The 27,955-nt window shown below is 42.4% G+C and overlaps 1 protein-coding gene across 3 annotated transcripts in view; it reads right to left on the bottom strand.

The window, feature by feature from the left end:
- The window catches only part of LOC126237126 (uncharacterized), a 469,607-nt gene that overhangs the window by 101,166 nt on the left and 340,486 nt on the right, over positions 1-27,955 (bottom strand). For all 3 annotated transcript variants that reach the window (XM_049946947.1, XM_049946945.1, XM_049946946.1), the window contains one exon: positions 26,627-26,764. In XM_049946947.1, the coding sequence (XP_049802904.1) occupies positions 26,627-26,757 (131 nt within the window). In that variant the 5' untranslated portion in view covers positions 26,758-26,764. The remainder of the gene's footprint in view (positions 1-26,626; positions 26,765-27,955) is intronic.

The raw sequence follows: 27,955 nt of genomic DNA, 5'->3' as shown, positions 1-27,955 counted from the left end.
GTCGCAGGTTCGAATCCCGCCTCGGGCTTGGATGTGTGTGATGTCCTTAGGTTAGTTAGGTGTAAGTAGTTCTAAGCTATAGGGGACTGATGACCTCAGTTGTTAAGTCCCACAGTGCTCAGAGCCATTTTTGAACCTATTGTAAAAGAAAAAAAACTCGAGAAACGTCCAGAATTTGAGAGCACGGTTGCTGCAGTCGGCATTAGCGGTGCAAACACTGCCAAGCAGAGCTCTCGTGCTACGCTGTGTCAGAATGTCAACATATTTGCCTGTTAACTTGTCTGCACTGCAGGCCGCTCATTTCTACTTCAACATTCTTTGCCTGCAGACACGTACACCAGTGAAGAGAAGTTGGATATACTACGTTGATGTTGTTAATGTAAAGGAAATGCCGTGAAAAAGTACAGCGTTGTAAGGCCATCTATCCGGATCGCCAGTGTCCGACACGCCAGACAGTTGCACGAATTATTAAGACGCTAGTGCCGACTGGCTGCCTGAACGTCAAAAAGAGGACAAGAAAGAAGACTGCAACTCACAAACATGACTACGAAGCTAAGGAATCCGCACATTGGTACGAGACATATTGCCAAGTAATGTGGAATCAGCCAGACGAGTGTCATTCGCATCCGGCATCGACAGAATTTCCGTCTATATCAACTGTCACTACATCGGGCACTCGATGACCGTGATTTCAAAAGTCGTACAGAATTTTATCGATTTGACCTTCCGCAAATGAGAGACGACCCTACGTTTTTCGTACGAATGTTCTTTACCGATGAAGCAACGTTTACTAACCACGCTGATGTAAATTTTCATAATATGCACTATTGGCCGAGGGCGTAAACGTGTGGTGAGACATCATAGAAAATTGCATTGTGGGACTTTAATTCATCTCAGGCGTTCCTCCAACACTTTCTGATGAACATTGTGGCTATTTGCTAGAAGATCTACGACTGGATATTCGACTGTGTATGTGACTGCAACACGACGCTTGTCCAGCTCACTCGTCCGTGTTGAAATGGAAATACTGAATGAGAACTTTCCTGGATGTTGTATAGGACGAAATTCTGTTGTCAAATGTTCTGCGAGTTCCCCCACTTGGGCTCCTCTCGATTTCTCTCTTTGAGGATCACTCAAAGATGCAGTCTATGACGAAGCCCCAACTACGCAAGACGATATATGTCGACGAATCACCAATGCATCCTTTACCATATCATCGACTGTAATCACATCCGTTAATAGTTCTTTCGAACGGCGATTGCAACTGTGCCTTTCATTCCATGGTCAACAGTTTGTACAAATGCTTAAATAGAGGATGAAGTTATTGTTTTGGAAGACAAAATTTGTTATGTGATTTGGGTGGTTATCAAATCATTGTTAGCAGATTGTTTATTTCATTTACGTATGTACGAAATTGCTTTGCAATGTCAAATGAGTCGACAGCGTGTATTGGAAGTAGCTGGAACATTGTCATTACGCGCTTACGTTCAACATGAAAGGACGTTTCGTTACGAAGAAAATACTGCGATGTACAGATGATCACCAAAGTCATCATCATCATCTTGGACAGTTTCCAGCCACTGGCCGGGTCTGTCGGGAACACAAGCTCTCCATCGTGTTCTGTCTTTCCACCATTCCCCCTCTTCCACCTTCGTCCAGTTCTCTCCTCTTCTCGTCACACATTCCTTCACTCCCTTCACCCATCTATCTCTTGGTCTTCCTCTGGGCCTCTTCCCCTCCAGTTGCAGATCAAACATCCTCTTTGGAATTCTTCCCTCATCCATTCTCTTTATGTGTCCATACCACTGCAGTCTTGATTTTTCTATCCTGTCCTGTACTGGTTCCTCCTTTAGTCTTTCCCTCACATACACATTTCGCAATCTGTCTCGTCTTGTTACACTCAACATGCTCCTCTGGAACTTCATTTCACTAGCCTGTATTCTACTTTTGTCGCTTTTGTGCATTACCCATGTCTCACTTCCGTATGCCAATATGGGGACAAAGTAGGTTCGGTATATAATTCCCTTGGATTTCTGTGGCACCTCCTTGCTCCAAATAAGCCCCCTAATGCATTTGTAGAACTGCCCTGCTTTTCTGCACCTTTCATTTATTTCCATTGCGTTTCCCCCCTTACTTTCAATCATGCTTCCCAGGTACTTGAAGTTCTCTACCACTTGTAGTTTTTCCCCTCCACAAGTTATATCCACATTTGGCCTATTCTTCTTCCTTGTTGTGACAATTATTTCACTTTTCTTTGCAGAGAAATGCATTCCATATTGTGCTGCCGTTGCCTCCCATACGTCTAACTGCTCTTGCACCTCCTTCTCGCAATTTCCCCATAACATCAGGTCATCGGCAAAAAGCACTGCTTTCATTTTATGATCTCCAATTGCATCTGATACTTGCTGTAGGATTTCATCCATAACAATAATAAACAATAAAGGCGAAAGTGCACTTCCCTGTCGCAGCCCATTTTCCAGCTTGAACCATGCAGTACGTTCCCTCCCCACTTTCACACAACTCTCACTTCCCTCATACATTTTTCTGACTTTTCGTGTTATCTCTTCATCTATCCCTTTTGCGTTCAGCACATCCCAGAGCTTGCCCCTACAGATACTGTCATACGCTTTCTCAATATCTAAAAAGGCCATGATTAAGTCCTTCCCGTACTCACAGTGCCTTTCCTGCAGTTGCCTTACCGCAAATATGAGGTCCGTTGTTCATCTTCCCGGTCTGAAACCATACTGCTCCTCTTGCAGTCTACTTTCAATACTGCTTCTTATTCTCTTCTCCAGGATCTTTTCATAGATTTTTCCACAGTGGCATGGCAGGGTGATTCCTCTGTAGTTCTCACATCTCCTTTTATCCCCTTTCTGGAAGATCGGGACTATAATTCCTTTCTTCCAGTCCTCAGGAATTCTGTTCTCCTTCCACACCACCCTCAGCACTCTGTATAGCCACTGGGTTCCTACTTCTCCTGCTGCTCGTATCATATCCACTGTTACTTCGTCCCAACCTGGTGCCTTGCCCCCTTTCATCCTCTTTATGGCTTCTTCCACTTCATTCCAAGTTAGATCATCAATTTCCCTACTATTATAATCGTCTGCTGCCTTAGGCTCTCCATCGCTGTTATTTACACGCTTGGCGGCATTCAACAGATCTTCAAAGTACTCCTTCCAAATCTTTTTGAGCTCATGCATTTCCTCCACAACTCTTCCATTATTATCCATGATCCTCAGGCACTCGCTTCTGTCGTTCCTCTTATTTCTTACCATGGTGTAAAGTACTTTTTTGTTCCCTTCACTGTCCTCTTCTAACATTCTTGTCCATTTTTCCATCCACTTCTTCTTCTCTGCCCTTACTATGGTCTGTGACGCTTTCTTGTTTTCCTTATATTTTACCCTAGCTTCCTCTGTTCGGGTCTGGAACCATTCTCTGAAGGCTTTGTTCTTTCGAAGTACTGCCTCTTTACATATGTTGTTCCACCATGGGGTTTCCTTACTTCTCCTCTTTGTGCTAGTTCTTCCGCACACAGTTTCAGCTGCCTCAACTAGAGCCCTCTTAAAATCTCCCCATTCTTCTTCCACTGTTCTCTGATCTTCCTTTGGCAGCTTCTTCCTGATCAGTGTCTGGTACTGGGTCCTCCGTTCATCCTCTTTCAGCATCCATGTCTTCAACCTTTTCTCCTGTATATCTGTTGTCCTCCTATCTTTTTTTCTCTCTCAGGGTGGCTACCAACAGCCGAAGTATTTTTAATAAAACGTTTAGTTCAACGATTGTATTCCATATGATATAATGTAGAGCAGTGTAGGTAGAACAGTTGTCCGACAGCATGTATTTTACCTTTAAGAAGTACACAGCCACGTACAGGGAAAAATAGGTCAAAGCTTCCTTCTAATGTTTAAATATTGAATGCAGTAGTTGCTTTTTGCAGCGTGTAAGACCTGTTTATTTTTAAAGAATGAACAGTTGATTTATCTATTTCAGCTCATGTAAATATGGAAGGATACACAAATGTTAAATAGTTTTTCTAAGCTCTTTGTGACAGGCTAGATTCCAGGCTATGTCGTATTTCCGTATCCAACATTCATTGGTGAGTCTGGATCTACGTTGCAAGTGGGTTCAAGACGAAATAAAGCTTTATTCTGGTAGCACAAGCCTACCTAATGGTATACAACTATGCAGCCTGGTCCAACACGCCTGCTTTGCAGTGTTTGCACCGCAAAGCCGTTTCCGGCCGATGTGCTCTCAGATTCCAGGACATTCCTCGAATTTTTGTAAAGACGTGTTTCATAGTCAACATTAACAAACGGCATATCGCAGCAATTGTCTTCCTAAGAGCTATCAAATGACGCTATAAAAATTATTTGGTTTCATTTAAAAAAAAGTACTTACTTCAACATCTTACTTGATACCAGCGCTAAAAGCATTAACCAAACAAAACCAAACGTCACCCTCGACACTCTAACATTTGCCGAAAACCGCGTTCCGATATGTGTAACCATTTACGAAATAAAAGGGTTGTTACGTCTTACATTACCTAAAAATAAGCCTGTATTAGAATGCAACGTTGTATCAAAATTTCAAATTAGTCGGTCAAGAACTTTCGGAAACATACGATTTTGAGCAAAAGAACATTTGCATTTTTATTTATAGAGATTTAAACTATTGCAGTTGTAAACAGATAAGACTATAACGATTTATTTTGTTAAAGAAGTAACATAGCAGTTTTTAGGAATATGAGCCACGAAAAGGATTAATTTACAAAAGCAAGACAGCAGTGCGAAGAGCCACTGACCAGAAAGTTTCTCAGTATCGGCAGAGAGGTGGAACTGACGGTGTCTGAAGGCAGGCGGATGACATTCACTACGTTTACATGGTGCACCCAACATCGAATTTCGTAAACCGATTTCCCAGTATCGCTTCTGATTGTTCCAATATCGATTCAGGAGACAAGGGTCTAACTGCCAGGTTTCCATGTCGATAATCGATTTTTGCTCCCATGTAACCGTCCAACCGTTTTTGAAACATTCTCGGGCTGTCCGATTACGTCTTGTTTTTGAAAAATTTCGGCCAATTTTCACGGAGTGATTATTGTGTATTGAAGGAGAAATAGAAAAATTAGTTCTAGCATGGAGTTGTCCACTAGTAATATTTAATTGAAGAGGAACACCATTTGTGCTATCTAAACAAAAACGTGGACCAGCTAATTTTCAGACGCCGTATTTGACCGGTCTAGCAAAAACGCTTCAGGCCTTAAGATGTAAAAACGACAGCGAAACTTGGTTCCGAAACACTGTTTCCGTCTTCAGGAATTTGTGCGGCATGTAAACGTTGTTAGGTTGAGTGGAACAAGACACGGAGCAGGGAAGGCACCCAGCGGGATGCTGACCATTCCGCAGCAGCTGATGAAGGAAGCCGTACGAAGCAGTTGATGGGAGCGCGCGCAAACATCCAGGCGCCTGGTTTTCTAAAACTACGAATTAGTTAAGTTCGTGACACTTGAGGCTACAATAGTTAGACACATGTTATCATTGCGTATAAATATAGTCGGTTGCTGTTCAGGGAGGTCGTTTTTAAATGCTCATAGCTTTGTAGCGATAGTTCATAGCACTATTTCAGTATTTTATGACGTCTCCTAAATATTAACAACCTTGCACAAAATGCTTGGAAATTTAATTTACGGAAATATTCCTCAATGCCACTGTTAACTTACTGGACTCTGTTTTCATTAATTCTCTTCCTAAAAACTTAACTGGGAGCAATTATTGAGCAGGTAGGGGGCCTGTTCTAGTCGACTCGCAGTACACTGCGCTAAGAAGACGTTGGAAAGTAGACTATAAAAGTTTAGCGAAATGAGATTGGCAACTGAATGACTAATTTCGTACTTATCTACTTTTATTAAAGCAGTGAAAAAATGCTTCCAGCGGAGCACAATAAAGGCTCCTGTTTAAAAGACTCTGGCTGAAAAGTGAGGTACCAGCTGCCTCATTCTACCTTCCTCAGCATCTTTAAAATGTTTCCCATAAGTTTTGGTATGTGGACATATTCGCACTCTTTTTAACATGCATCTCACCTCTCACTCTCACGAGCCCCCATAGTGACTCGCTCGCACCCTCTAGTCCATCGGTGTAAGTCGCTCATACGCAGCCACTTTCAGCTGGCCATTCCTACGCCCCATTCACCTCAACTCATTGTCATTATCTCTTTGTGTCTTCGTAAATGTCACTGTCTCCTGTCTCACAGTCACAGTCTCCTTCTTTCTGTCCTACTACTACTGTCTCCTCTCACTGTCATTGTCTCCGTCTTGCTCTCTCTAACTGCTAATCTCTCATTCATTCCTTTCCAATGCTGCTGTCTCTTTTCACTGTCGTTAACTCTTTCGTCCTGTTGTCATTGTAAAAGGCTGTGCCTCATTATCACTTGGTCATACCTACTTTCAATTTCTCCTTCTCTTAAATCCTCTACCACTGCCACTGTCTCCTTCACACTTTTCCTAGAACTCTTGCCACCGTCAACTATGTTCTACTGCCTCCGTGTACCCCACTTTCTCACACACTGCCATTGTCCCTTCCCTCTTTCTATACCACAACCATTGTCTACTATCGTCCAGTATTTATTGCTCTCCATCTGTTTCCCACCGCCGCTCTCTCTTCCTCTCTCAGCACAAAAGATCGCGAATATGCGCGCATGTCAAATTTTAGGGAACATTTTTAAAGGTGCTGTGGAAGAATGCGACAGCTGATACTCCACTTTTCAGTCAGTCTTTTAAACGTGAGCATATTTGCTTTTTTTTTTTTTTTGTATTCCACTAGGAGCATTTTTTCGCTGGTTCACTTCTTTACCCTGCTCCAGTTGGACATGTCACTCATATGAAAAGAACTTTATGGGTAAGTAAATTTTTATATTTCCTTATGTGAAACTGAAATGACGCAAAACTAATTTTACACCTCAGACAGGATTTTACAAGCAAAAAAATAATGCATGTGCTTCAGTACCACCAATACTGGGTTCCCAGAACAATTCTGATGATAACGGAGACACTTTACAGTATATTTCCCAATGCTACGCCACCTTATAAACTATATTTACGTGTCACACCGGATTTTGCGTGCGTGTTTTAAGTGTAGAAGTAGTATAGTTTGAACCTCTGTATCTCGGAAATGGATAATGATACCCAGAAAATGGTCAAGCTAGTTCGAGATCAGGGTCTTAGGAATATATCACAAGCATTTAAGGCATTTTCTGTGCATAGCTGTCTTGGAATCCGTGGCTCGGTTCTGGTAAGGAAAAATGGCAAAAAACCCTTTTCTGGGTTTTCTAAGAAATCACCCATGAACTAATGGAGCCTCCATAAGCCTCTCAAGGCCCACCACAGGCCACATCAAATGCAAAAAGAACTAAACGATTTATTCCAATTGGTTAGGCAGGGGGAAGTTTGTAACATTCATACTTTAAAACGTGTATTGTCGTATAGTGACACTAAGACGAACCTTCCGTTGGGTCCCTAGCTCAAGGCCTATCCAAAACACTGGACCCGGCCTTTCCGTCACCAATAGAACCCGAGGTATGAGACCCGGAAGATACCCGTTTCTACGCGAGCGCGCGCGCAAAAAAAAAAAAAAAAAAAAAAAAAAAAAAAAAAAAAAAAAAAAAGGCTCCAATGGCTCTGAGCACTATGGGACTTAACTTCTGAGGTCATCAGTCCCCTAGAAGTTAGAACTACTTAAACCTAACTAACCTAAGGACAGCACACACATCATGCTCGAGGCAGGATTCGAACCTGCGACAGTAGCGGGCGCGCGGTTCCAGACTGTAGCGCCGAGAACCGCTCGGCTACTCAGGCCGGCTATGCGCGCCATTTTGGAACGTATTAGGTGACGCATGCTGTCACAAGCGCACCGATAACACTGGCATTTTAACTGTACAATGGGCCGCTGGAGCACGGATCATTATTCACAACCTTTTTGCGGAAGTTACTAATAACTAATTGAAGCAGGTATTACTTACTGTATTGTGAATTCAAAAAGAAAAGAATCGGAAGCTGTGAAATGAAAACCGCTGCATTAGTCGACCATTCACTGTACTAAGTAGCGCTAAAAACAGAGAAATAGAGGCTTTAGAAGAAGAGCAAAGGGTATAGTGGGTTTGTTAACAGTGGATGGAGTGCAGGGAATGGAAATTCATGGAAGAACGTTATGAATTATCGCGAAGAGACCGGTCTATTCACACAGTCAACACGGATTTAGAAAGCATCGTTTTTGTGAAACACAACTAGCTCTTTACACACACGAAGCTTTGAGTACTATTGACAAAGTATTTCAAACTGATTCTATATTTCTAGATTTCCAGAAGGTTTTTGACGATGTACCACATAAGTGACTTGTAGTGAAATTGCGTGATTATGGAATATCGTCTTAGTTGTGTGACTGGATTCGTGATTTCCTGTCATAGAGGTCACAGTTCGTAGTAACTGACGAAAAGTCATCGAGTAAGACAGAAGTGTTTTCTGACGTTCCCCAAGGTACTGTTATAGGCCCTCTGCTGCTCCTTATCTATACAAACGATTTAGGAGACAATCTGAGTAGTCGTTTTAGGTTGTTTGCAGATGATTCTGTCGTTTATCGTCTCATAAAGTCATAAAAAGATCAAAACAAATTGCAAATGATTTAGAAAAGATATCTGTAAGCGCAGCAATTGGCAATTGATCCTACATAACGAAAACTGTGAGGTCATCCGACAAGAATAACGAAATAAATCTCGGGTGAACAGCCTGGTATGAGTTTGCATAGGACACAATATTTCAGCAATCGACCATCAGCGAACCTGATGATGGCAACGTCGTCGATTGCTGAAATGTTGTGTCCTATGCACACTCATACTAGGCTGTTCGCCCGAGATTTATGTCGTCATAAAATACGCCTGGAGAATTTGAAGAATCACATCCACAAGAATGCTGAAAGGAATTCCGTTAAACTTCGTTTACACGATAAATCAGTCAAACTAAATACCTAGGAGTTACAATTACGAACAACTTAAACTGGAAAGAACACACAAGAATGCTGAAAGGAATTCCGTTAAACTTCGTTTACACGATAAATCAGTCAAACTAAATACCTAGGAGTTACAATTACGAACAACTTAAACTGGAAAGAACACACAGAAAATGTTGTGGGGAAGGCGAACCAAAGACTGCGTTTTATTGTCAGAACACTTAGACGATGTATTAGATCTACTAAAGAGACTGCCTAAACTACGTTTGTCCGTCCTGTTTTGGAGTACTGCTGCTCAGAGTGGGACCCTTACTAGATACGATTGACGGACTACATCGAGAAGTTCAAACAAGGGCACCGCGTTTCGTATTGTCGCGAAATAGGGGAGAGAGTGCCATTGAAATGATACAGGATTTGGAGTGGACATCACTAAAACAAAGGCGTTTTTCATTGCGGCGAAATCTCCTCACGAAATTTCAGTCACCAACTTTCTCCTCCGAATGCCAAAACATTTTGTTGACTCCGACCTACATATGGAGAAACAATCATAATAATAAAATAAGGGAAATCAGAGCTCGCACGGAAAGATACAGATATTTGTTTTTTCCGCGCGCTGTTCGAGGTTGGAATAATAGAAAATTACTGTCAAGGTGGTACGATGGACCCTCTGCCAGGCACTTAAGTGTGATTTGCAGAGTATCCATGTTGATGTAGATGAATGGCAAGAGTGTACAGAGAGCACTGTATGTCTGTTGTAATGCCTACGTTCAATCTGATACCTGGGGCAATGACTGCCGCCGTAACTTTCCCGTCTCCAATAATGAAGACACCCATGCGCTGGACAATGGCACCGGTAATGCGGTGTGGAGTACTGCAAGTTTATTTTGCGATGGCCCACATCTAAGGCGACGCATGGGGTGTTTGCATCTCCACTTTCTTGAGTGCTGTAGTTTCAGATCAGAAACGGAACGCCAGGTCATGCGCCATCGGCCAATGACATACGTCCTTCCTTGAGTCATACGAAAGTCACTCCAAAAGAAATGCACACTATCTTTTTTTTAAATTCATCTTATATCCTACATGTTTCAAAGTTTTACAGTGTGTAGATACATCCTTTAGGAACAATATTTTCATTTCTCCACATAATTTCCATCCCCTTCAACTGCCTTACGCCGTTATGGAACCAGTGCCTGTATACCCGCACAGTAAAATTCTGGACCCACCTGATGGAGCCACTGTTTGGCAGCGTGCACAAGGGAGTCATCATCTTCAAACCTTGTTCCACGAAGAGAGTCTTTCAGTTTCCCAAAGAGATGATAGTCACATGGAGCCAGGTCAGAACTGTAAGGCGGGTGTTTCAGTGTTGTCCATTCGAGTTTTGTGATCGCTTCCATGGTTTTTTTTACTGACATGTGGTCGTGCATTGTCGTGCAACAGCAAAACATCCTGCATTTGCCGATGTGGTCGAACACGACTCAGTCGAGCTTGAAGTTTCTTCAGTGTCGTCACATATGCATAAGAATTTATGGTGGTTCCACTTGGCATGATGTCCATAAGCAAGAGTCCTTCGGAATCAAATGGTTCAAATGGTTCTGAGCACTATGGGACTCAACTGCTGAGGTCATAAGTCCCCTACAACTTAGAACTACTTAAACCTAACTAACCTAAGGACAACACACACATCCCTGCCTGAGGCAGGATTCGAACCTGCGACCGTAGCGGTCGCGCGGTTCCAGACTGTAGCGCCAGAACCGCTCGGCCACCAGCGGCCGGCTCCTTCGGAATCAAAAAACACTGTAGCCATAACTTTTCCAGCAGAAGGTGTGGTTTTGAATTTTATTTTTCTTGGGTGAATTTGCATGATGCCACTCTATTGATTGCCTCTTCGTCTCTGGTGAAAAATGATGGAGCCATGTTTCATCACCTGTCACAATTCTTCCAAGTAATTCATCTCCACCATTCTCGTACTGTTCCAAACGTTCGCTGCATACTGTTTTTTGTTTCTTTGTGAGCCACTGTCAACATCCTGGGAACCCACCTGGCACAAATCTTTCTTAACGCCAACACTTTCAGTATTCTGTAAACACTTCCTTCCCTATCCCAACGTAGCGTGACAATTCGTTCACTGTGATGCGTCTGTCAGCAGTCACCAATTCATTAACTCTCTGTACACTGTCTGGAGTGTGTACAGTAGGAGGCCTGCCGCTGCGAGGACAATCCTCAATATTCCTGTGCCCGCTTTCATCACGTAACCTGCTTGCCCACCAACTAACTGTACTGCGATCGACAGCAGCATCTCCATACACCTTTTTCAACCTCTTGTTGATGTTTCCCACTGTCTCGTTTTCACGGCACAGGAATTCTACGACAGCACGTTGCTTCTAACGAACGTCAAGTGTAGCAGCCATCTTGAAGACATGCTGTGACGGCGCCACTCACGGGAACAGGTTGAACTAAGTTTGAAAACAAGCGGGAATGATGTATCTACACACTGTAAAACTTTCACACATGCAGAACGAAAACTGTATTTTTACAAAAAGAGTGTGCATTTCTTTTGGAGTGACGCTCGTATGTGCCACACTTTGACCTTTGCAACTGACATGCAATTGTCCTTTTGGAGTACGTGCAGGATACGGTGCCCTATGCGCAGTAACCAGTTTTCGTCTAAAGCGCTGGGCGAGTTCATTCTTTTGTTTGGAAGGGGAGGCTGGCAGTGTTTGCCATCTTATGGACAGTCGACAATGAGAGAGCTGAGGCACGCGCCCTGCCGTTTTTCTCAGACGATTTTACAGAAACTATTGTGTAAAAAACTTATCATTTTGCGTTACTTATAGCTTTATATGTCAGATTTATCATGATGTACACATCATTTCGTTAAGGATCTTAGTTACTGTGATATTTCCATGGAAGTAAGACACTGCGCGAAATTCGGAAAAGTTTGCAATGAAAAATAGAGGTCGTCATGATTTTACATTTCGTGCATATTACATTATATGTTGCTGCATATGAAATTTATGGAAGATATTTTATTTTACTTTAGACTTTGGTGGAGGTCTATCTGTCACCAATCTCAAAACAATTGATTTGATGTAGCACACTCATTTGCGATCGCGCCAGAGTGAAATATCAATAACATTCTTCATATTTCTTAAACGGTTTGAAATATCGAAATGAGATGTTGGCAATTAATGGTATGCAAAGAGAAGAGTATTTTTCCACATGGTTATGATACAAAACTTTATTATCTACCGTGTTCTTCCACAAACTACATACTTTTTCGATGAAAGAATGTAATTTTTAAGGGCCATCGATAGCTAGAGAAAGGAGAAACGTTATGAGTTTACCAAGGATATGCTTCTTCATAAGCTACTAACGTTTCTTTTCCTGAGTTCCTCACCTAATAAACAAAATAAACCGCTGTTTCAGAATTCACACAACGTGTTAGCGAGGTGACACCATGCAAGCTCCGCTGTTTTTTTGGCAAAAGAAGCAAATTATAGCATGCCAAGAAGAGAAATGTAGGTTTTACGCAAAATTCGCCGCGCATGACGCTTCTCTGAAAGTTACAAATGGTTAGAATGCCAGGTGAAAATAAATCGCTGCATTTTCAATGGAATTCTTTTCAGATACTAACCAAAGCAGAGATGATAGATTATGTCTGAATGGCCACCATGCAAGTGTGGATGTGGAAGGGCTCCTCTTAATATTTACAAAAAATGTGAGCATAGGTTTTAGTTTAGAACAGCACTTGGCATTTCCCCTACAGTGTCTGCCAGCAACCCCCACCACTAACGCTCTCCCCACATTTTCCCTGCCTACTGCGCATCTACCGGCTACGTTATTCTGAGCGGACTCTTCACTTGCGCCGTTTTTTGATGATTTCTGTCACCTGCTCTCCTTTTGCTGTTAGGAAACGCACTACACCGCTTTTATCTTCTTTTGAAGCCTCCATATCACCGTTTTCAGCGCGAGTGAGCGGAGTGGACGGTCGACGCATGCACTTGGCTCTTTCTCACTCTGTCTTCACATGGATGTACGTCCATGAGCCTCTAGCGGCGGGTTTGGGGCCTGAGCGTTCTTATAGCGATCACCTCTTCTTCCATAGGAAATGGCATTACGATCCCTTCTGCAGTTTTCATTTTACAGCCTCTGGTTCGTTTCTTTTTGAATGCACCTTATGTATTTTATTCTGATATCTATTGGGCTCATTTTCTTCCCTGAAGTTGAGTCGTCTTTCGTATTGTTATCGAGTGTCGCATTCAGCGCTCGATTTAATCCAAATAGTGGCATGAATGCTGCAAACTTTTACTTTGGAATGAGGCTCTGTTACACACCACAGCTAATCGACGACTGGGTGTTGCAGCTTCAGATCAGAAATGCAACTTGTTATTCTTGTAGTGCGGTAAATAATGAAATTAATTTTACAGTTAATTGTTTAGTGTTCAGACAGACATTGCACCAGTCAGAATGCAGCCCAACTGTGGCTGCTGTTCTCAGGCACAAGATCGTTAGCTACTAACTGAGTACTTAAAATCGCTTTGACTGCTTTCAAATGTTTGGAAGCTGCTTATAGTGGGTATTTTGGGAGAAATGTTGCGTCATTTATCAGGTATATCAAAGATACATCAAATACTATCACCTCCAATACCAAAGACACCTCTGATACTATCGTCTCTAGTGGTCTCCCCTGCAATAACACCTATCACAATTTGTCCACTTGACTGTGAGTTGCATGTCAAGTCAGTGTTAAGTCTGAGAGTTCTACGCTAGGGAGACAGGGGTCAGAGAGAACCCAGGGTATTACAATTATCCATCTGATCATAACGTTTAAGACGCAGCCTTCCACTAAAACAAACTGTCCGAGAGACTCACTTCACCTGACGGGAAGCCTGCTTTGAAACATGTCAGATGAAAACAGTGCAAAAGGGAAGGGGTCAGTGTATTGTCGGCAGTTCAAATGTACAGCGAATGGCGCCCCTTATGAAAAGACTAGTAAGGGGAAGGAAAGGACCACCTTGTACTCCCCGTACGTGTTCCTGAAAGCTTCGTCCGACGCGGTGAAGAAGCTCTTCCGGCCGCTAATATGGGAGCAAGATGCACCCAATAGCAGACTGTGACGCACGTAGGAACGAACGATAGCTGTCGTCTGGGGTCGGCGATCAGACTTGGATAATTACAACGTTTGGTAGACAGGATTGAGAAGACCATCTGCCGGCCGCGGTGGTCTCGCGGTTCTAGGCGCGCAGTCCGGAACCGTGCGACTGCTACGGTCGCAGGTTCGAATCCTGCATCGGGCATGGATGTGTGTGATGTCCTTAGGTTAGTTAGGTTTAAGTAGTTCTAAGTTCTAGGGGACTGATAACCACAGCAGTTGAGTCCCATAGTGCTCAGAGCCATTTGAACCATTTTGAGAAGACCATCTGTTCTCTCAGCATTTTAACGGAACTTACAATTTGCATTATTGTCTGCAGAAGTGATAAGCGCTCTTTGGTTCCGAGCCGGGTAGAAGGCCTGGACCAGGGACTTTGAGGGTTCTGTGATTAGCCTCGCTGTGATATCTTAGACTTGTGCCATAGGGTTGAGAACTTTAGGGTGTCCCTAAATCGTCAGGTGTGCACTACACTGGTGTGCACTGACTGTGTGCGAAGCTGCAGACGAAAAATCGTCCAAAGTAAAAATAAATAAATAAATAAATAAATAAATAAATAAATAAATAAAAATCTTGACTCCATGTTATTTGAATTACAAAACTAAAACTTCAGCGATGCACAGACAACAAGACTGCTTTGAAGATTCGGTAAAAAAGACGATGAAGCTGACTCAGCACTTGCGTTATTGCACAAAATGTATCAACAAAAATATGCAATATTGAAGCCATATGAACTCCAACTGATAGACGTTGTGGTTGTTGTGGTCTTCAGTCCTGAGACTGGTTTGATGCAGCTCTCCATGCTACTCTATCCTGTGCAAGCTTCTTCATCTCCTGCAACCTACATCCTTATGAGTCTGCTTAGTGTATTCATCTCTTGGTCTCCCTCTACGATTTTTACCTTCCACGCTGCCCTCCAATACTAAATTGGTGATCCCTTGATGCCTCAGAACATGTCCTACCAACCGCTCCCTTCTTCTAGTCAAGTTGTGCCACAAACTTCTCTTCTCCCCAATCCTATTCAATACCTCCTTATTAGTTATGTGATCTACCCATCTAATCTTCAGCATTATTCTGTAGCACCACATTTCGAAAGCTTCTATTCTCTTCTTGTCCAAACTATTTATCGTCCATGTTTCACTTCCATACATGGCCACACTCCGTACAAATACTTTCAGAAATGACTTCCTGACACTTAAATCTATATTCGAGGTTAACAAATTTCTCTTCTTCAGAAACGCTTTCCGTGCCATTTCCAGTCTACATTTTATATCCTCTCTACTTCGACCAACATCAGTTATTTTGCTCCCCAAATAGCAAAACTCCTTTACTACTTTAAGTGTCTCATTTCCTGATCTAATTCCCTCAGCATCACCTGACTTAATTAGGCTACATTCCATTATCCTCGTTTTGCTTCTGTTGATGTTCATCTTATATCGTCCTTTCAAAACACTATCCATTCCGTTCAACTGCTCTTCCAAGTCCTTTGCAGTCTCTGACAGAATTACAATGTCATCGGCAAACCTCAAAGTTTTTATTACTTCTCCGTGGATTTTAAAACCTACTCCGAACTTTTCTTTTGTTTACTTTACTGCTTGCTCAATATACAGATTGAATAACATCGGGGATAGGCTACAGCCCTGTCTCACTCCCTTCCCAATCACTGCATCCCTTTCGTGTCCCTCGACTCTTATAACTGCCATCTGATTTCTCTCCAATTTGTAAATAGCCTTTCGCTCCCTGTATTTTACCCCCGCCACCTTCATAATTTGAAAGAGAGTATTCCAGTCAACACTGTCAAACGCTTTCTCTAAGTCTACAAATGCTAGAAACGTAGGTTTGCCTTTCCTTAATCTTTCTTCTAAGATAAGTCGTAAGGCCAGTATTGCCTCGCGTGTTCCAGTATTTCTACGGAATCCAAACTGATCTTTCCCGAGGTCGGCTTCTACTAGCTTTTCCATTCGTCTGTAAAGAATTCGCGTTAGTATTTTGCAGGTGTGGCTTATTAAACTGATTGTTCGGTAATTTTCACATCAGTCAACACCTGCTTTCTTTGGGATTGGAATTATTATATTCTTCTTGAAGTCTGATGGTATTTCGCCTGTCTCATACATCTTGCTCACCAGATGGTAGAGTTTTGTCAGGACTGGCTCTCCCAAGGCCGTCAGTAGTTCTAATGGAATGTTGTCTACTCCTGGGGCCTTGTTTCGACTTAGGTCTTTCAGTGCTCTGTCAAACTCTTAATGCAGTATCGTATCTCCCATTTCGTCTTCATCTACATTCTCTTCCATTTTCAGAATATTGTCCTCAAGTACGTCGCCCTTGTATAGACCCTCTATATACTCCTTCCATCTTTCTGCTTTTCCTTCTTTGCTTAGAACTGGGTTTCCATCTGAGCTCTTGATATTCATACAAGTGGTTCTCTTTTCTCCAAAGGTCTCTTTAATTTTCCTGTAGGCAGTATCTATCTTATCCCTAGTGAGACAAGCCTCTACATCCTTACATTTGTCCTCTAGTCATCCCTGCTTAGCCATTTTGCACTTCCTGGCGATCTCATTTTTGAGACGTTTGTATTCCTTTTTGCCTGCTTCATTTACTGCATTTTTATACTTTCTCCTTTCATCAATTAAATTCAATATTTCTTCTGTTACCCAAGGAGTTCTACAAGCCCTTGTCTTTTTACCTACTTGATCCACTGCTGCCTTCACTATTTCATCCCTCAAAGTTACCCATTCTTCTTTTCCCCATTCCTGTCAATTGTTCCGTTATGCTCTCCCTGAAACTCTGTATAACCTCCGGTTTAGTTAGCTTATCCAGGTCCCATCTCCTTACATTCCCACCTTTTTGCAGTTTCTTCAGTTTTAATCTACAGGTCATAACCAATAGATTGTGGTCAGAGTCCACATCTGCCCCTGGAAATGTCTTACAATTTAAAACCTGATTCCTAAATCTCTGTCTTACCATTATATAATCTATCTGAAACCTGTCAGTATCTCCAGGGTTCTTCCATGTATACAACCTTCTTTTATGATTCTTGAACCAAGTGTTAGCTATGATTCAGTTGTGCTCGGTGCAAAATTCTACCAAGCGGCTTCCTCTTTCATTTCTTAGCCGCAATCCATATTGACCTACTACGTTTCCTTCTCTCCCTTTTCCTACTACCGAATTCCAGTCCCCCATGTCTATCAGATTTTCGTCTCCCTTCACTATCTGAATAATTTCTTTGATTTCATCATACATTTCTTCAATTTCTTCGTCATCTGCAGAGCTAGTTGGCATATAAACTTGTACTATTGTAGTAGGCATGGGCTTCGTGTCTATCTTGGCCACAATAATGCGTTCACTATGCTGTTTGTAGTAGCTTACCCGCACTCCTATTTTCCTATTCATTATTAAAGCTACCCCTGCATTACCCCTATTTGATTTCGTATTTATGATCCTGTATTCGCCTGACCAAAAGTCTTGTTCCTCCTGCCACCGAACTTCACTAATTCCCACTATATCTAACTTTAACCTATCCATTTCCCTTTTTAAATTTTCTAACCTACCTGCCCGATTAAGGTATCTGACATTCCACGCTCCGATCCGTAGAACGCCAGTTTTCTTTCTCCTGATAATGACGTCCTCCTGAGTAGTTCCCGCCCGGAGATCGGAATGGGGGACCATTTTACCTCCGGAATATTTTACCCAAGAGGACGCCATCATCATTTAACCATATAGTAAAGCTGCATGCCCTCGGGAAAAATTACGGCTGTAGTTTCCCCTTGCTTTCAGCCGTTCGCAGTACCAGCACAGCAAGGCCGTTTTGGTTAGTGTTACAAGGCCAGATCAGTCAATCATCCAGACTGTTGCCCCTGCAACTACTGAAAAAGCTGCTGCCCCTCTTCAGGAACTATGCGTTTGTCTGGCCTCTCAGCAGATACCCCTCCGTTGTGGTTGCACCTACGGTACGGCTATCTGTATCGCTGAGGCACGCAAGCCTCCCCACCAACGGCAAGATCCATGGTTCACGGGGGGACTGATAGACGAAGAAAGTAAATAAAAAAAAAGAATGCAGCAAGATAACTTACTTAAGGATCAAATAAATATAGAAAGTGAAGAAATCCAAAACGAAGAAAATGGTCATCGGAAGAACAGATTCGTGTCGTTGAAAAGTCAAAATAGTTATTGGGCGAAATTAAGAGTAAATTAAGAGTTGAAAGACAGCAAGTAGGTGGAAAGAGTACATTGAGGGCCTCCACGAGAGGAAGGCATGGCGATAAAAGAATGAACATCGGGTTGGAAGACAAAATGGATGGATTGTTAGATCTTTGAAACGCTTGTTATCAAGCACAACAGAGATGCGTAGTCAGTACCATCGTAACTGGAAGAATATCAGCCACACAGTCTCCGAAAATAGAAAGAGCATATAAACACGATAGCTGTCGCACAATCAGCTTAGCGGCTAATGCAACTAAGTTGCTGATAAGAATAATATGCAAAGGAATGGCAAAGATAACTGAGGATCCGTTAAATAAGGATCAGTTTGTTTTTGGAAAAGGCAAGGGCATAGGAGAGGCAGTTAGGTCGTTACGCTTGATAACAGAGACAAAAAAAGAAGATCGATCCAGAAAAATCGTTCTACATATAAGCTGTACGGAAAGGTAGATAAGTACAAGAACCAAGAGGGAACGTAAGAATGGAAGACCAATCGAGAGAAGTGTTTGGTTGAAAAGGACGGGAGGCAGGTGATGTACTCTTTCTTTCCTTTTGTTCAACCTGTACATCGAAGAGGCAATGACTGAAACATATGAAAGACAGAGAACTGCGATTAAAATTCAGGATGAAAGGGTATAACTAAAAACATTCCATGATGACACTAATATCTTCAGTGAGCGCAAGGAAGAATTACAGGATATTCTGAGCGGAATGAATGGTCTGCTGATATCGGAATATACATTGCGAGTAAATCAGCGAAAGGCGGAAGTAATGAGGGATAACAGAAATGAGATTATCGATTAGCCACCACGTAATAGGCAAGTGAAAGGATTCTGCTACCTTGTAAGCAAAGTAACCCACGTCGGTCGAAGCAACGAAGATACAAGAAGCAGACTAGTAGAGGGGCAAAGAGAGCATTACTCACTAAAACATGTGTGACAGTATCAAACACAGGCCTTAATTTAAAGAAGAAAAACCTGAAACCTGATAATGTACGTCTGAAGAGAGCGTTGTATGGAAATAAGTCATGGACTGTAAGGAAACCGGAAAAAGTAGAGAGTCGAACCGTTTCAGACGTGATGTTACAGAAGGACGGTGAAAATTAAGTGATCGGAAAAATAAGTGGGTAGGTTCTCTGCCGAATCGGCGAGGAAAGAGATGTGTGGAAAAAACCTACCAGAAGAAGGGACAAGATGATAGGACGTGTTAAATCAGGGTCTAACTTCATGGTACCAGAGAGAGCTGTAGAGGGTAAAAACAACAGGGAAACACGGAGACAGTTATACGTTCAACAAATAAAGGAAGTTTTGTAAGACGAAAAGTTTGGCACTGGAAAGGATGTTGCGTTGTGCTGCACATGCCAATCTGGAAACTGACTACCAAAAAAGAAAAATTTAACAATCCACCTCGTCTCTGCGGCAGATTAAGAAACTTTCTTCTTTATCTATATCGGGGAGTGCACGCACTTCCTTATTACGTTAAGCTTGTTCATTAATACAGGGTGTATTAATACAGGGTGTTCGGAAATTCCCGTTACAAACTTCTAAGACTTGCAGAGCGGAGTGAGTACATAATATTTTGAATAGGAACTCATGTCCGAAAACGTACAGTTTCCGTTCTACGATGGTTTCATTACGTCCACGTTTGCTGAAGGAAAGAGAAAGACGTCGGAGTTGCGTGTCCTGGTATGCAATAGGGTGGACAGGATGACCTATACTACTTTTTGTGGAGTATGCAAAATTTAATTTACTAGACCCCAAAAATGGTTCAAATGGCTCTGAGCACTATGGGACTCAACATCTTAGGTCATAAGTCCCCTAGAACTTAGAGCTACTTAAACCTAACTAACCTAAGGACATCACACACACCCATGCCCGAGGCAGAATTCGAACCTGCGACCGTAGCAGTCTCGCGGTTCCGGACTGCAGCGCCAGAACCGCTAGACCACCGCGGCCGGCTACTAGACCCCCTGTAGAGACAAGGGAACATCTGTTGGCACGAGTTCTGGCCGTTGTATTAGAAACTGAAGACACCAGGTGGGATGGAGAGAGTGTACCACAACATGCTTCATAGGTGCTATGCCTGTAACAAAGCTGGTGGTCGCCACATCGAGCCGCAGTTGTAACGCGTCAGTACTGTTCTGTACGTACAATAGGCTGGGTTATTTATTGTTTTGGAATAATGTAAACACATATTGTTTAAGTCTTAATACAAACAAATGTACGTAAGTGATAAATGGATGTTTTATTATGTTTCCAATCCAATTGTTACCTAACAATTGTCACGCTTCATTCAGTTCCTCAAAAACAGAAGTGGATGAGTTACACACATAAAGTGAGACCGTCGTCGAATGGAAACTGTGTGTTTCCGGACATGGGTTTCTATTCAAAATATTATGTACTCATTCTGCTCTACAACTCCTATAAGTTTGTAACGCGAATTTCCGTACACAGTGTTGACGTAGATGGTTGTTAATTTGTACCGGACCGACTACCTGATGGCTTGTACTGTCATGTGTCGTGATTACAGAACACCATCGTCGCACCGACTTCTAATGTCGTTTACATGATATTGAGGTACCTCGATAACCAATAGAAACTTGCTGCAATTCGTTACTTTTCGTGTTCGTACAGGTCTTACTAGACAATGACAGGGACTACGTTGGGGGTGCGCAGACAAGGCCTTGTTTTTACGGCTAGTACTAGGTGGATTTAACCAATGTTTTTACTTCGAGAAATCGAGATAAATGTGAGAAAGGCCTGTGTTTCTTATAGTTAAAATCTTGAAAAGCTTCAGATCCTTTTTCCCTCGAAAAAAAAATGTATTTCAAGGTTGTGTCTTCTTGTCATGACCACTCTTGGCAATGTAAGCCACTGTGGTGGACCTCAGGATAATAATCAAGATAAACAGCCACAGCAAAGAAATTTATTCGTTTCACAAATGGGTTGACTTCTCCACGTTATAAAGCTGGTATGAAAATAAATATTGGTGTTACATTGACTTGTGCCACGTCGCTGAAGGTTCTCTTATTAGATGAGATCAACAGAGTGAATGAATAAATTAATGTGACATGTTCATTATTGACACGAATATAGGCCTATGTTAACGTCTGACTTTGCTTCGATTTTCAACCATTCATTCAATATCAGCAATTCCTCGGCAAAATTTTAATTTTCCCACATTACACTATGGTGACAAAAGTCATGGGATACCTCCTGACATCGTGTCGGACCACCTTTTGCTCGGAGTGGTGCAGCCACTCAACGTGGCATGGGCTCAACAAGTTGTTGGAAGTACCCTGCAAAAATAATGAGCGATGCTGCCTCTACAGCTCAGGGCAGACTGCAGCGGCTGCTCCAGGTCAGCCCAGGACGAAGATCGGATGTGGGTAAATCCCAGAAGAAGGGAGCTGCACAATGGTCGCTCGCTTAACAGAATGTCGAATGACCGGCAACGGTGGACTCTGAGATGAAAGGTGGCGTGTTAAAGCTCTTGGAGAGTCTTATAATAAGTCACAGATACTAATGCAAATCTGAATAGATCTGTGACTTCAGAAACATGAGGCACATCCAGTTGCAAAACCATATTTCAATATCTTTAAAACTGAAGAAGTTAATATTTCACAGTGAATCACATTTACACAATGAACGTTTGAATCAACAACATTTAATAGCTTCATGCGATTTCAACAGACGATATCTCAAATAATAGCACTGCACTATGGCTATTATCCCTGAATGCTATGTATCTGTATCTATTTTATTTATTGATTTACGACGTCTTGTATATGTTTTTCATTGTGAAAGAGTTTGTCGGAACATTGTGTTCACCACATTTACACAGGAAATGAACACAACATCAGCACCTCATATTTTGTCATAATTGTGTATGTATTTAATGAGCAGTTTAATATCGTAAATGTCGCTTGTAAGTGGTATTAAAAACTGTGTTAATTTAAAATTGGTCAGTTGCATATGTTAGTGAACACCACAACTGAGAAGAGAACCAAAGGAGGCTTCTGTCAAGAAGGCATAAATAATTGTTTAAAAAATATTTACTGACAGTCTGTTGTGATTTATCACGAGCACACTGCGCAATAATGCTGGCTTATTTATTAACGAACCAACCTTTATTTATATTCATTGTGCATGCTCCGTGACTGAATGTTGTTAATTAATTTTGTTTAAACATTGTTGTAACATGTTAGTTTATTGAGGGAAAGTGGTCAAGATGAGTCAAATCATGTCTAGAACGATGTGTTTTTGGATGGGGATGGCCTTCAGCCAATGGAAAAGCAGATAGTAGCGGAACACTATGTGGGTTAAGTGTAGACCAGGAATTTTAGAGTGAAGAGCTCAAGGGAGCGATTCGGGACATTTATCCCATTCCTGGGAGAAGGCAGACCTGTTTGTAGTAACGTGCGATCGTCTAGTTGATTGATTCTGGGCAGTGAACGGCCGCTACCGTACTTTAACTTCTGAAGGAACTTATATATCGAAAGGTTTGAATGTGTTCCAGAGCAGGACTAAATTTTGCCGCTTGATTTACGGAAGTGAGAGCAGACATAGTATGAGTTATTATTCTTTGAATCGTATGTGTTAATTTGTGAATCATCATTTTGAACTCTGATCTGTTTTGAGCTGGTGAATATTTCGTGTACAGTGATTACGAAACAGACTTAGTTTTTGCATGTCTTCAATAACTGTTTAGTTTTTTTTAACCATTGTCTGAACACTCTCAACGTAACTTTACGGCATCTGATAAACATTTACGATCTGCATTTTTAACTGAATATTATAGGACCCCTTCCATTTTATATGAGATGTCCTTTCTTGAATAAAAATTATTCGGCACAATTCTCTGTAGTCTACATCAATTACAGTTGCTAGAATAGAACCCTTGTTCATTTAACTTTACTTTGATTTCCGTGTACTTTATTAACTTGCAAATCTAATCAATGCATAGACTATTTGACTGCAGGGTCACAGATACAAGTTGTTATTTGCTCCGAGTCAGTTGCAGGGCATGAAAGCAGATGGCCGGCCGCTGTGGCCGAGCAGTTCTAGGCGCTTCAGTCAGGAACTGCGCGACTGCTACGGTCGCAGGTTCGAATCCTGCCTCGGGCATGGATGTGTGTGATGTCAAAAAATGGTTCAAATGGCTCTGAGCACTATGGGACTCAACTGCTGAGGTTATTAGTCCCCTAGAACTTAGAACTAGTTAAACCTAACTAACCTAAGGACATCACAAACATCCATGCCCGAGGCAGGATTCGAACCTGCGACCGTAGCGGTCTTGCGGTTCCAGACTGCAGAGCCTTTAACCGCACGGCCACTTCGGCCGGCGTGTGTGATGTCTTAAGGTTAGTTAGGCGTAAGTAGTTCTAAGTTCTAGGGGACTGATGACCTCAGATGTTAAGTCCCATAGTGCTTAGAGCCACTTGAAAACAGATGTGCGCGGCTCGACTCTATGGCTACATCCAGCTGTTCTTCTTAAACAGACCTTTGCATAGCCCCAGTAGCTAAAGTACAAGTAACCACAAGTAAGACTCAGCTGGTTGGCTCGTATGGGGTGCTGTTTTGGAAGAGCGCTACCCTAGCATAACCGATTGGTACTGTAGCCATCTCTCGATTATGTCCAATAACTGTTCGATGGGATACGTGTTAGGCGATCTGGGTGGCCAAAACATTCCCTTGAATTGTCCAGAATGTCCTTCAAACCAATCGCAGTTGTGGTCCACTGACATGGTGCATTTTCGTACATCGCTGTTTAGGAACACGCAAATGGACTCCAAGTACCCGAACATAACCATTTCCAGTCAGTGATCGGTTCAGTTTGACTAGAGGACCCAATTCATTCCGTGTAAACGCAGCCCACACCATTATGGAGCCACCACCAACTTGCACTGTGTCTTGTTGACAACCTGGGTCCATGGCTTCGTGGGAACTCGAATCTTATCATCAGCTCTTACCAACTGAAATTTGGACTCATCTGACCAGGCCACGATTTTCCAGTCGTCTAGGATCCAATCGATATGGTCATGAGCCGAGGAGAGGCGCTGCAGGCGATGTCGTGCTGTTAGCAAAGGCACTCGCGTCGGTCGTCTGTTGCCATAGCCCATTAACGCCAAATTTTGCCGCACTGTCCAGGCAGATACGTTCGTCGTACGTCCAACACTGATTTCTGCTGTTATTTCACGTAGGGTTACTTGTATGTTAGCTCTACACAGACGTCACTGCTGTCGTCGTTAAGTGAAGGCCGTAGGATACTGCGTTGTCCGTGGCGAGAGGTAATGACTGAAATTTGGTATTGTCGGCACGCTCTCAACACTGTGGATCTCGGAATATTGAACAATTTCCGAAATTTTATATCCTATGCATCTAGTTCCAACTACCATTCCGCGTTCAAATTCTTAATAGTCGTCGTGCGGCCATAATACGTCGGAAACCTTTTCACATGAATCACCTGCGTAGAAAAGATAGCTCCGCTAATGCACCGCCCTTTTATGCTTCGTGTATGCCACGAGTATACTGTCCCATAGGTAAATATGCAGATAGCTGTCCGGTGACTTCCGTCACCTCTGTGTGTAAACAACCACTGTAAAGTGAAACTTCCTGGCAGATTAAAACTGTGTGCCCGACCGAGACTCGAACTCGGGACCTTTGCCTTTCGCGGGCAAGTGCTCTACCATCTGAGCTACCGGTCCTCACAGCTTTACTTCTGCCAGTATCTCGTCTCCTACCTTCCAAACTTTACAGAAGCTCTCCTGCGAACCTTGCAGAACTAGCACTCCTGAAAGAAAGGATAGTGCGGAGACATGGCTTAGCCACAGCCTGGGGGATGTTTCCAGAATGAGATTTCCACTCTGCAGCGGAGTGTGTGCTGATATGAAACTTCCTGGCAGATTAGAACTACAATGTATCCTGTTCCATTCATATTTGAGAATATATCTCTGTTTTTATTACTTCTAAACCTTTTTATTATTAATTTCGTAATAGAATTTCGTATCGCCTTTCCTCACTATAGGTAGAAATAGTCTCAAAATGGTCAGTTTGGAGGGCCGTATGTGCGATAGAACAGGTAACAGGCGGTGACGTGTCCCTTCATCACCTCGGCTAGCTCTCCCGCCATTTAGTGTCCACAGCAATGATATGGCGCAGGTCATGTTGCCGTGCGACCTGTCATGGTGGCCGCGATGTGTATTCACCAGTCAGTTGTATGCAGTCAGCGCAGGAAGATGGGTCAACGTGAATGCATGACACAATAGAGTTATCATATTTGGACATGCTCATGTCCACACTGTGATCGAAATTGCCCACTTTGTTTGTGTATCAACGTGGACAGTCCAACATGACTACAAGAAATGGTTCACCTGTTGCAGCCACATACCACGGCGTGAGAATAATGGTTGTAAGAAGAACTGAACCAACTGTGACTGCAGATGGACGTCATGCCTTGTCAACGACAATCGGTTTCAAACCCAACAGGAACCGCATCTGTCAGTAAAGGCAGGTTCATCTCATACTGTTTCTGAACGAACACTGAAGTGAAATGCATGCAATGGACATTTGGTGTCAGGTACCTCGTGAAAGGCCACTGCCTAAAGTGTGGGCTGTACAACACAGCAATTGGATGTCAGATGACTAGAGACGTGTAATATGGACTGACGAGTCTCGATTTTGCCTCTTTTCAAAAGATATGGATCGTCTGGTGCACCGACAGTCCAATGAGGCGTTTAAAATGCAGTGTGCGGAGGGTGTAGTGGTTATGTGTGATGTTTAGGAGATGCTTTTCATACCATAACTTCTGTACACTCCTTCAGGTCATTGTCAACCTGAACCAGGATATTTGCGAGGGCTATTCATAAGTTAACCTCAGACTGGCTATTAAACAAAGAAATAATAAATCTTTTTTACACATTGTACAATCTGTACTTACATGTTGTCATTATTTTTCCACACACTTTCCACCCAAATTCAAACAGCCGAAAATTGGTTCAAATGGCTCTAAGCACTATGGGACTTAACATCTGAGGTCATCAGTCCCCTAGACTTAGAACTAGTTAAACCTAACTAACCTAAGGAATCACACACATCCATGCTGGAGGCAGGATTCCAACCTGCGAACGTAGCAGCAGTGCGGTTCCGGGCTGAAGTGCCTAGAACCGCTCGGCTACAGCGGCCGGCTCAAACAGCTGACTTTTTAATCTGATGTACTTACGATTTCCACATGGTTCAACAATGTTCTTGAACAAAGAGAGAAAACATGCTAGCGGAGCGATACTCACTTGCACATGGTGTGTATCTTCTGCATGCCATCGACCAGCTCCTGCGGCGTGCGAGCGAGGGCGAGCTGCGTCAGGTGGCGCTGCACCGTCGGCCACCACGGCAGGTCGCACGGCAGCATGACCAGCGCCATGTCATTGCTGCGGGCACAAAATGGCCGGTGAGCGAGCCCAGTCGCCGTGTTGGAAGTGAGGGGACGCTGACATTAAGGAAAAGGAGGAAGCCGCCACAGTACGCCTAACAGCATCACCAGAGCAGTGGCATTGCTGTGGGCATGAAGCCAGTCAACTATTCATTCCGTTATGGCAGCTATGGTACTGTTTGCACAGAAATTGTGAAAGAATTGCAAACCAAGGTACAGTGGTGTATCAGAAATTGTAAAACATGTCTTAATGGAAGGTTGGGTAATACTGGACAGCGCATTGTGTTGCACAAGATATCTTTGTCAACTCTAATACCAGTGCCATTGCAGTGTCTGGAAGAATAAGACTGCTCAGTCGATTTTGAATCAAAAGATCAGTATTTTTTGCGTGGCAGCAAGTTATGTTTTTCGGCACATGAACTTGATTTTCGAGTGTTTTATTTTATATGCAAATAAACAATATTATATTTTTATTGTGTTATAGATATAACTGACATCATTCTGTGTTACAGGCTGTGACAGAGTTTAGCCCAAGTAGGAACGATGGGAATGTTAAATTACCACAGCAGTATATTTGGGTTGTACTGTTGAAATCAATTTTATGTTGTACTCGACAATCTTAAATTTCTAAACACTTTCTTTAACAGGTAAATATTGAGAAACTACAACATACATGGGATGAAAATAACATGAAGGAAGTCATTAAAAGATCAACTTTTACAATGATAACCAGCAAGGTGAGTGAGAATTTACAGTTGTATGAAGTACATTAGGCTGTCTTTAGGGGTAAACAAAGGGATGGTCATGAAACCTATTTAGAAAATAACAAGTTTTTTCCAAGGAGATTGACTGATACACAAGAATAATATTGTATGATCGACGAAACCTTCAATGAACACTGCATTCAGTGCCACATCTGTGAGGGTTTGGGCCCATCAACATTGTGCCCATACAGACTACATAAATGCTCTAGATGTATGTTTATAAGATTTTATTTTATGTATATTATGTTCTGCATTCTATGTATTGTTATTCAGTGTGTCAAAAAACCGTATGATAAATAAATAAATGTTCCAAATTTTTCGCTGAAGGTTAAAGTAGTATTTTTATTTAGGCCTCTTCTGTAAAAAACTGAATGATTTCGAAATTTTGCTTATTCAACTCTCTACTGACATGGAAACTCAGTACA

This window comes from Schistocerca nitens, chromosome 2 (genome assembly GCF_023898315.1).
Source record: "Schistocerca nitens isolate TAMUIC-IGC-003100 chromosome 2, iqSchNite1.1, whole genome shotgun sequence".
NCBI lineage: Eukaryota > Metazoa > Arthropoda > Insecta > Orthoptera > Acrididae > Schistocerca > Schistocerca nitens.
The sequence above is the reverse complement of the archived record's forward strand: the minus strand, read 5'-3'. Positions and strand labels throughout refer to the sequence as shown.